Below are 10,544 nucleotides of genomic sequence, written 5' to 3'. Positions count from 1 at the left end.
TAAGTGATGGCTCTCTGAGAGGGGGAAAGGGAAAGACATGAAGGAATTGGGAAATCTAGGTGATGTAAAAAAAGTTCAATAAAATAGATTTTTAAAAAGATATTTCTATGTACACTAATAATTTTGAAAAAAAATAATGAAAGAGGACAAATGCGCTTGAATTAGTTTCTACAAGATAGAGGTGAAATGTTAAAAGTAGAAAGGGATAGCCTCTGCCCAAAAGAATGAACTGACAAAGAAGCATATAATTTCAGATGTTGAAACATGAGTATAATCGTTCACTTTATGTTTCTGCCACGTGAAGGAGTCATCAAGCATGCAGAGAATAATGTGTAAGAAAACTGAAAAGGCAAGAAGGGTTGTGAAGAGTTTTAAATGCTCAGCAGAAGCATTTTTATTTGATCCTTGGTGTAATGAGGAGGCACTGCAATTATTTAGTGACACGATCAGATCTGAGATTTAGGAAAATTCCTAAAGGCATTCTAACTAAATCATCCATCATATTAAAGTCTTTTATTCCCTCTACCTCATCAACTCATTCTTCTTATACTATGTCCCTTCTAAGAAAATAAAATAAATAATATCAATATTCATTAGTATCCAGTTTACTTATTATTTGTCTATCAATGTGTATGACTATTTATTATTCTGATCTGAATATCAGTTCTTTCAAAATTCTTAAAAGGGTGGGCACACACAGACATGACAACAGTGGATAATAAACTGTAGCAGTTTGAATGCTGAAGCTCCTCCCCCTTTACTCAAGCTTCCTATTTGCTTTCTGGCTTGGACCTATTGTTCTAGACCCCATTTGACTTTGTGTCTTTTCCTAACACAACTTATAAAACTACATTCTCTCTGTCCCTTGGATTTAGTGTCTCCTTCTGCTGAGGACCATAATATAGAGGTTTCTTAGGCAAAGTTGCCGAACATCTAGTGATGACATTATTAATCTCCAGTGATCACTGCAAATCATGTGGCCTCAATGATCTTAGGCTGCAGACAACACTCAAACTAAGAACACATACAGAAAAAAGGATATTTCTATTTCAACCCATCTCATGAGAAAATCATCTTCATTCTTCTAACACATCAAATGAAACTATATTAATTTGAAAAGTTCATTTATTATATGTTAATATATACTTTCTGAAATAATGACAAAAATCTTTTCAGTACATTGACTCACCTTACAAATAAAATAAGAAAATAAGATTTCATCTGCTCTACACACAGGGTTAAATTAGCTAGTTTATCATAGCAAATGCATACCTTTCTTGTCATGTGTGAACATTCTGAAGAGGTCCTAGGAGAGAAATCCTGTAGCTTACTAGTTCATCACTGTAAAATGAATCTGAAAATTGCTTTAGTCTATGATGCTCACCTGTTCAAGTTAATCACTTCAAAAGTAAAACAGAACATTACTTTGTGGTCAGAAAACTCACAGATTATACTTTTGCCCAAATTTAAAAAAAATAGTCTATCTCAATCTGTTTTAATTTATTTTTAAGGTTCAGATTAAAAACTCAAATTGAACACAGATTAAACACTTAGATGATAATTCTTTCTGTCTTCCAAGCTATTTTGGTTAAAGTTAAAATGCATATAGTGGGGCATATATTTTGAAGATGCCATTCACTGAATTGGTTTCTACAAACAAGAACCCTAAAATTATGGTAGCTAATAAAAACATTCCATTTTCACAGCAAAGTGCATTCACAATATTACACTGCTAAAAATAGCACATGAAATTATATAGTTCAAAATAACTTTTCAAATCAACTTTTTAGTTAAAAAAATAGAGCTAACAAGATTCTATTATTTTTACAGTTACAGGACTGTATTTTAGCTTTTTTGCTTTATTAAAATACACTCTAAAATATAAAATGTGTACTTGTTTTTAATTTGAAAATCAAAAAATAGTGAAACTTGGGGCAGCTAGGTGGCGCACTGGATAGAACACCAGCCCTGAAGTCAGGAGGACCTGAATTTAAATCTGACCTAAGACCAAACTTACTAGCTGTGTGACCCTGGGCAAGTCACTTAACTCCAATTGCCTAAAAAAAAAATTAAAAATAGCGAAACTCCAAAATATGGGTTAGTGAATTTTCACACAAAAGCCATTATTAGGTTTACTTTTGTCCCACTGAAGAATCAGAAAGAATAAAAGAAGTAGTGTCATATATTAGAAATAGCACCAGCCTTGGAATCAGGAGACCTGGGTAATTAATTTAAGTCAACTCCTCGGAGCCATAGTTTCCTCATCTGTAAAAATAAACCAGCTGGAGTAGATGATCTCTAAGGTCTCTTCCAGATCTAACAGTACCTGTCCATGGTTTCACACACAGTTGTAAAGACAGCTTCATCATTTTCACAGCAAAGCATTCAATTTTGTAAGATTAATGAATCTGTAAACATCTGTCCAAACTAAAATTTATTCAGTCAGATTTTAGATATCCAAAGTGGGAGAAAAAGTTTAGAACTGACAATTATTTTGAGCAAAGGAACTTTCCACATAGCTGATTATTGTAAACATTTGAGAACATTTTACTAAACTGTAACTTGGGTCTTAAAATGTAAAGCTCTCTCAATAAACAGAAACACAAAAAGTAATGTTTTATCTCACTGATCAATTTTTCCCTAGAGTATGAAAAAAAAGCTATGTAAAAAATAAAAAATAAAGTGCCATATGTTAACATTAAAGTAAGTACAGAAAAGGATTATATATACAAACAAAAAGCAAATGACAGTTTCCTGCACTGAATGTTTTTTCAAATAAAAATGCATCATACAATAGGCTCCCATATACTCCCACATATCTGTGGTCACCCAAAACCTAATGAGTTAGAAAGAAAGACAAGAAGGATAGCACTTTTTCAGTGACGTAACTCATATATATTACAAAGGGCCTATCACAAATAACAATGATAATAAAGTAGATGCTTTCAGACTGTACAGTTTTTGTGATAAAATGACTGTTCCTGTATATTTGTAGTTTTTAAATCCCCTCTCAGAATTCAATCAGGTCTCCTAACAATGGTGACAAATCCATTGCCTAAAGATTATTTTTCTGTTTGATAAATTTGATTCAATGCCACTGAGAGGCTGGACAAAATATGTCCATTCATTCTACAAATATTGATGGAATTCCAAGTTTTAGACTCTAGTAACTGATCCTTCTTGTGTAACAGGGTAGTTTATGAATTGTGCCAATGTAGCTATATTATAAAAACAGTTACACTGGATTTTATGGGAGTGAAGAACCAGTAGGTTGGAGAGGAGGAGGGGCATGAGGGTATTTTGGGTTGTTCTAAGAAGTGCTGCTATAAAAAGCTGGAGGAGAAAAATATTTCATGATGAAAGCTTACTCTGCACACATAGCAGCAAAAATGTTTTTGCCATCTCAAATTTCTTGATTAAAACCAGAGTAGAGCTCTTCTCCCTAGTTTTAAATACATAAACAACTTGTTGATTTAAAAATATGATGGTTTAATATTCTACAGATATAGTGATATTAATGGAGAAATTATTAGGATTCTTCCTGAAATTTTCACTAGAAAACATTCTAATATAGATGTCAAAATGGTCTGTTAGGGCAGAATAACAGTCATTTCCAGAAGGCAAAGTAGCTTTTGCTTGGATTAATGATGCTTGGAATTTGGAGGGTTGTAAATCCAGTCAATTATAATGAGTGCCATGCTTCCAATCATAAAGATGATGCCAACAACAAGGAAAATGGCAGCCTAGAGTTGAAAAAAAAAAGGATGAAATATCATTAGAAAATATAGAAAGAATGTAAGTAACTTAAGGCTTACTCACTTAGCTGGTTTGGATTTTATGACTTGATAAAGTGAGGTATATTGATAGGTATATTGGTCTTTATTTCAGCAAGGCAATCTTTACCTCATTTGCTCAGAGCTCATAGAAGTTTCATTAAATATTTTACTACTGAATTGGTCACATACAATATTAGCAGGCATAAAAGATCCAATAAAATCCTTTTGTTATTGATTACCCAAGCATTAGGATTAACAAGAAATTACACTTACCATGACAACAACATATTTATAATTTAGTACCTCTACTAAAGTCCTACCCTGGTATTCCTTCTGGTATGATGGTCACCTTGGCTATTCAAAAGCTATACTAGAGAAATGAAATCTGTTGTGGGATTTAAAAGTTTCAAAGTTTTGAAGTATAATTCTACTGAAGAATTTCTCATCTGTCTGAGCATTGACAGGACTAGGCTCATCACCAGGTTGCCTATAGACTGATTACTCTGGTGCCCTTAGCTGTCCTTGAATACTGTATACAAAGTTATTGAGGGGTTGTGGTATGAAAAAAAATACCCATATTGAGGAAATTTCAGGCCCTTGAAGTGTTTAAATAAGTTTATTAAAGATTGCTTACATTGACTTTTGGCCCTGTCTAAAAATTCCATGTGGATCTCCTTACTAGAGAATTTACCTAAATATTTTAATTAATCTAATTAGTCCTGCATAATCTAATAAGTCCTACACAGTCAGAAAGAACTTCCAAAGAAACAGAAATTAGTCCTGTTGTGTATTTATATGCATGTATTCTTTCTAATGAAGGTGCAAGATTACAGTGATTGATTTGTTCAAATGACCACCTTCTTGCAAGGGTTGTATCTGCCAACCAGTAGAAGAATTTCATGTTTCCAAAAGCAGAATATCCTTATAGTAAATTGTTGTTAGTTTTTATTATATTTTTATATCAAAGTTTCTTCAATATTAACATATCCTTTAATCTAATGACATTTCCAAAATTTAATGAAAGTCAGTGGGCAAATACTATTCAATATACAAATATTCAGTTTGCAAGCAATCTTTGGATTGGAGCAAATAAGTTAAATAAGTGTTCTTCTTCCTTTCATTCTGCCTAAGTATGCATGAATGCATTTGTATCTGCTCCCCAGTCAAGTCTGGTATAATCAGTCAAGGAAATCCTTCTTCATTATCATCTTTCTTTGAAGGAGGTGATGTGTGTATTTGTGCATACAAGTTTGTGCATATTTGTGTGCGTGTGTCTGTGTGTGTGATATAGTATGAAATGGCCTTGGTAGAGATGCTGAGGTTGCATTTTAATTATAAATGTTTCATAATAAAGCAAAAAGTTATAGCCTTTGAAAAACTGAGTTGCTAGAGGTCACCAAAAGATAAAACAGCACTAAGGACAACTGATGAATTTTTCTCAATTTATTGAATATTCAATATATTATTATTACTTATAGAACATTGATAGAAAGAGTCCTAATGTATTTTTAGCTATGTTCAAATGAATCATATATTAGATAATCATGCTAATTCAAATTAAATGGCATGACGCAGTAGATCTTTCACCCACTAGTTCTAGGATTTACACATCATTTTGAATTTTTTTTGCCAATGTTTCCCCACGAGTAAAGTATAAGGATTGGAGCAGATGATACTTTAGATTCCTTCCAGAAATTGGGATTTACATAAACTATTATTAGTCCAAGGTCACACAAATAGAGCGGAGACTAGAACCTAAGTGCCCTGATTCACAGACAAAAAAGAAAACTGAGGGACAAAAAGAAATAGTGATGTCATCCCTTTATTAACTCTGATTGCCCAACAGCATGAAAACAGATTGCATATAGCAGAGAAGAACAAGAATTACTGGAATTTCAGGTCATATGTAGAAAGGGAATTTTGATACCAACATGACCTATAGTCCTGGAACTGTCCTGAGAAGTGTCAAGGCTCCAAGATAAGAATTTAGGAAAAGTTAGAAAGACACATTCCACTACAGCACAGGTAGAAGAACAGATACAGCTCAGGTTCAAGAAACACTATAGAATTCTTTTTTTTTCCTCCCCATTCAAAGACTATTGTCCCTGGCTGTGCCTCTGAATACTGTAAGGAACATGTCTTGTAAAACTTAAAAGTGCTTTGTAAATATGAGTAAGCAATAAAGTTTCCTAATGTTTACCTGACTGAAAAAATCCTCTGTATTGTTGACAAATGGGAATGTCTTATTCTGAACAAAATTCTTAGCAGTATTGAATGATCTATTCCTATTTCTGGGTAACCAAAACAGTTATTGCGATTCTTTGTGTTTCATTTGCCAAAGACAGTGCTCTCAATGCACATTTGTACATTGATAATAGGTAAGTTTCATTGACGCATGACACACTGCAGAGTAAATCAGGCCTGTGAGCTTTGATTCATAAAGTTCTGGAATCATCAGAGTCTCTAAATTGGTGTGTGTGTGTGTGTGTGTGTGTGTGTGTGTGTGTGTGTGTGTGTAAAGGTGAAGGAAAGCACCTCACCCTAAGTTGAGATATTTTAAACTTGTATGTTTTTGATACTCTGTGGTCTTAATGTAGCATTTTTTCCCCTGAGCAGTATGTGTATATTTTCTTTTTTATGTAAGTAAGAAGCTGAAGATCAACTTTTGCTTGAGGGAAATCACAAGATCTGCTGATTTCTGGTTGACTTACCCCAATCTTCTGAGGTGATCTTAAAGGCTCTTTTTTAACTAGTCGAAGGTAAAAAGCAGCTGGAAGAATGAAAATCAGCATTGTAGCAGAAGATGCGCCTGAAGAAAAATCAAGGTTTTTAGTAAAATTATTAATAACATGGACGATAAGTATGCTACTCCACTACCTGCGGAAGCAAAATAAAAAATCACCCAACTCACTGAAACACACTGTGAGGCGCTTAATTTATATGTTTTGAATGAGAGCCTTCACTGTGTAGAGAGCTTGCCTCTCCTGTCAGGAAAACCTGGGTTCGAGTCCTGCTTCTCACACATACTCTCAGCCCCTTCAGGAAAACCTTCCTCCTCACTAGTTCCCATACTAATGAAATCACCAGTTCATCCCAAAGAATAGAAGGTTAAATGATCCCTGAACAGACATTGCAGTGACGAGTTACCCAAAAGGAGTAAATTGTCCATAAAAGCCAAGTTCTTTCCTTTCTGAAGAAATTTTCCAACTCTCAAATTAATGGATATAAAATTTCCATGTCCTGCTGAGAAAATTTCTGTCCTTTTACATCTTTCCTAGAAAATGTATATGGCCTCTGGGTTTGTAGTCTAAGAAGCAGCGTGGCCCATGGACTGGCAACTAATGATGTCTGGGATCTAACCTCAAATGTTATCACTAACACTTTATGTCTTTGGATTTTCCTGTACCTCCGTATCCTTGTCAGTAAAGTAAGGGTATTGGGCTAATGATGATTGCAGTCATATTCTACTCTCCAATACTATGGTTCTTGAAACATAATGCAATAGAAAGAGCCACAGTTTGGCCACTTGATACCTCTGTAACTACGGACAAGTCTTTGTAGATCTTGCTTTGTGAACACTGCCACAGAAATATAGAAGTAATTTTGAAGTAATCAAGCACGTTCTGTCCCAGAATTCAACACTTTACTGATATAGAACTTCTGAGAGAGACTTCTGAGGAAGAGTTGGAAAGTCTCGGTACATGGAATTGGGTGGGGCTGTGTGATCTTTGGGCACCCTGAATCTCTTAAGCCTGCCATGTGGAAGGAAAGGGAACAAGTATTTATCAACCACCTACAATGTGCCAGGCACTGTACTAAGTGATTTATAAATATTATTTAATTTGCTAGTTATAATAACTTGGAAGGTAAGTGCTATTATTATTATTCCCACTTGACAGTTGAGGAAATCAAAGCAAACAGAAATCAAGTGACTTGCCCAGGGTCACACAGCTGGTTAAGTGTGTTCTAATCCCTGAGTTTATTTGAGTGTATATATATAAAAGTATATTTGGAAAATCTCAGGAGTATGCCATTATGTATGTATAAGAACAACTTCAATGGACTTTGACACATAGATTATCCATACTGTCCCTGTATCTTTAAGTGTCAATACGATCTTAAACAGTTACAGTTTAAACATCATTCTTTGAGGAGTCTGAGGAGACTGGGTTTAACTGGCATTCTGAAGAGTCAAGGATGAAGAGGGACTGAGTGGAGCATAAGAGAGGGAATTGAAACAAACTTCCTAAGAGAACTGTTTTAATTCTTACCTTGCAATGAAACATTAATTGAAACAAAAAGAATTCTGAGAAATTTTGGTTGGTATTCTCAGAGAACAGAAAGATGGAAATGTGTTTCCAGAACTGAGAAATCAGCAATTATGTTAATGGTTAAAGGTGACTTTGTGACTTTTCACAAGTGAAAATATTGTAATTAATTATGGTTTTGTTTTGTTGTTTGTTACACTGTTAGTAAATTGTATAGCCAGTGTAACATTGACTCAACCCCAGGAGATTAGTGGGGGTCGATTGTGTGTGTGTGTGTGTGTGTGTGTGTGTGTGTGTGTGTGTGTGTGTGAGAGAGAGAGAGAGAGAGAGAGTGCGCGCGAGCGAACGCGCTGGGTGTAAACAAAGAGAGACAGAGTTCCAGAGTCAGACACAGACAGAAAAAGATAGAGAAGCAAAAGCTTTTGAGAAAAATGTTTCTTCAGTTCACTTAAAATATTTTGTAAACTGCGGTGAAGGCTACAAGCTAATTGATTATAGCAATTTATTAGGAAATGCCAAAACTTGCTTCTGATTTCCTTAAAAGCTAGATTTTAAAAAAGGATAAGGAAAATAAGCTAGTAGAATGTAAAGAAATGATATATGACCTTAATATTAAAGATCATACTATTAAAAATTTATAAGAGAAGTAGATTATATATACCTTTTATAGCATTGAGTATGAGATGTATTTTTAACCAAGTAAAAGAAAGAGGTAATTACAAAACATAAACTTTAACTTTGATTACTTGAAACTGAAAACTTTTTGCATAGATAAAATTTATGTACCTAAGAAAGTAAGCAGTCAAATGGGAAAAAAAATTATAAACTTCTCTGATAAGAGTTGGTATCTAAAATATAGAAATAATTAATAAAACATATAAGATTAATAGCCCCTGGATAAATGGTCAAAAGATACGAACAGTTCTCAAAAGAAAAGCTGCAATATAGAGGTACCAACAAATCTCAAATGTATTTTCCCCCATTATTCCAAAAATTTCAGCTTGGTGAAAAGGGGAGAAAGGATAAGCATTTATATAGTGTTGTACTATATACTACGTGCAGAGTACTTTACAAATATTATATCATTTAATCCTCACAATAACGTGAGGTATGTGCTATTATTATCCCTTTTTTACAATTGAGGAAACTAAAGCAAACAGAGGTTAAGTGACTTGCCCAGAATCACACAGCTATTAAGTGTCTGAGGCCAAATTTGAACTCAGGCCTTTCTTGGCTCCAGGCCTAGTACTCTATCCACTGGGCCACCTAGCTGAAACTGGTGTTTTATCATTTTGCAGTTCTACCAACAATGTGTCAGTGTGCCTATCTTTTAACAACCACTCCAAAAATAACATTGCTATTTGAGAGTGGGAGTGGGGTGGGGTGGTATGTTTGTGAGTTTGCAGGGTGTGGCACAAAACTAATAGTAAGAAAAATGCAACAAATAGGCCATATTGATGCTAAATCCTGCTACATGTGTATATTTGGAACATCCCATATTACGCTATAAATTGTTGATTACATTTCTCTGGATATAAACTGAAAAATGAGGGGATTTGACTAGATGACTTGAAGTCTCTCTGCATTTCTAAATCTGTAATGATCTCATGGTTTAATTATTCTACTTAGAGATGGATGAGCGTCTCAATTCAGTAATTAAAAGCATTTTTGAAACCTACCTATGAAGCCAAAAATGTATTTTATAGTTGGCACAAGAATTACGAGGACATTGTTAAGTGCAAGGAGAATTGCTGCAATCAAGAAGTGTCTTATCCAACTGAAGGGCCTTTTGGGGAATAACAGCGTGATCACTGATGTGCGGATCTGTCAAGGAAACATGAAAAAGAAACAAGGTGGACTTTTATCTTTTCTAATTGTTTATTTTTAAACATTTTTAAACACATTAATTTTGAAAAATGTTGAAACCTTTCCCTCCTGCCTCCTGAAAAGATCTAAATGCTGTTTTGATGTCTAAAGATGTCCCATTAATTTTTTTCTCCTTGAATATAGTTCAATTTTATTCAATGAGTTTTCAGAATGCATTTAGCAGTTTAAGTTAATTTTTTTTTTTTGAATCTTAAAGGAAGAGGGAGAAAATACATATAACACTGAGAGGGATAAAAACCTTCAGGGGTTGTTTATGAAAGCTGCTTCCCTTACTCTTAGGAGATAAGCCATCGGCCAGGGTTCAATGCTAAGGAAGATCAGTAGCAATATTTGATTTTCATTGGATGTTACTGAAGAATTTTGTGAAAATCAAACTGAGATTTGGATATGTTCTTACTTCCTATTGGTATGGCCGTGTGTGTGTGTGTGTGTGTGTGTGTGTGTGTGTGTGTGTGAGCAAATAACAAAAAAAAAGAACCTAATTGTAAAAAGACTCAATGGTGACAGGGAAGCTCAAAACACAAACTCAGAAGAAGACAATGATGTGAAAACATCTACAAAGCTTCAAAGAAAAATACAGACTGAATACAAGCTAAAGAAGAATTCCTGGAAG

The 10,544-nt window shown here is 34.2% G+C and overlaps 1 protein-coding gene across 2 annotated transcripts in view; it reads right to left on the bottom strand.

The window, feature by feature from the left end:
* Window positions 1–2,417: 2,417 nt before the first annotated feature.
* Window positions 2,418–10,544, bottom strand: part of SLC38A4 (solute carrier family 38 member 4) — a 127,420-nt gene continuing 119,293 nt past the window's right edge. For both annotated transcript variants that reach the window (XM_020973717.2, XM_020973718.2), the window contains 3 exons: window positions 9,724–9,868; window positions 6,488–6,585; window positions 2,418–3,743 (listed from right to left, as the gene is read on the bottom strand). In XM_020973717.2, coding sequence (XP_020829376.1) covers window positions 3,642–3,743; window positions 6,488–6,585; window positions 9,724–9,868 — 345 coding nt within the window. In that variant the 3' untranslated portion in view covers window positions 2,418–3,641. The remainder of the gene's footprint in view (window positions 3,744–6,487; window positions 6,586–9,723; window positions 9,869–10,544) is intronic.

The sequence above is a fragment of the Phascolarctos cinereus genome, unplaced genomic scaffold (assembly GCF_003287225.1).
Source record: "Phascolarctos cinereus isolate Bilbo 61053 unplaced genomic scaffold, phaCin_HiC Scaffold_1;HRSCAF=81, whole genome shotgun sequence".
NCBI classification, from domain to species: Eukaryota; Metazoa; Chordata; class Mammalia; order Diprotodontia; family Phascolarctidae; genus Phascolarctos; species Phascolarctos cinereus.
This window is presented reverse-complemented; position numbering and strand designations above follow the sequence as displayed.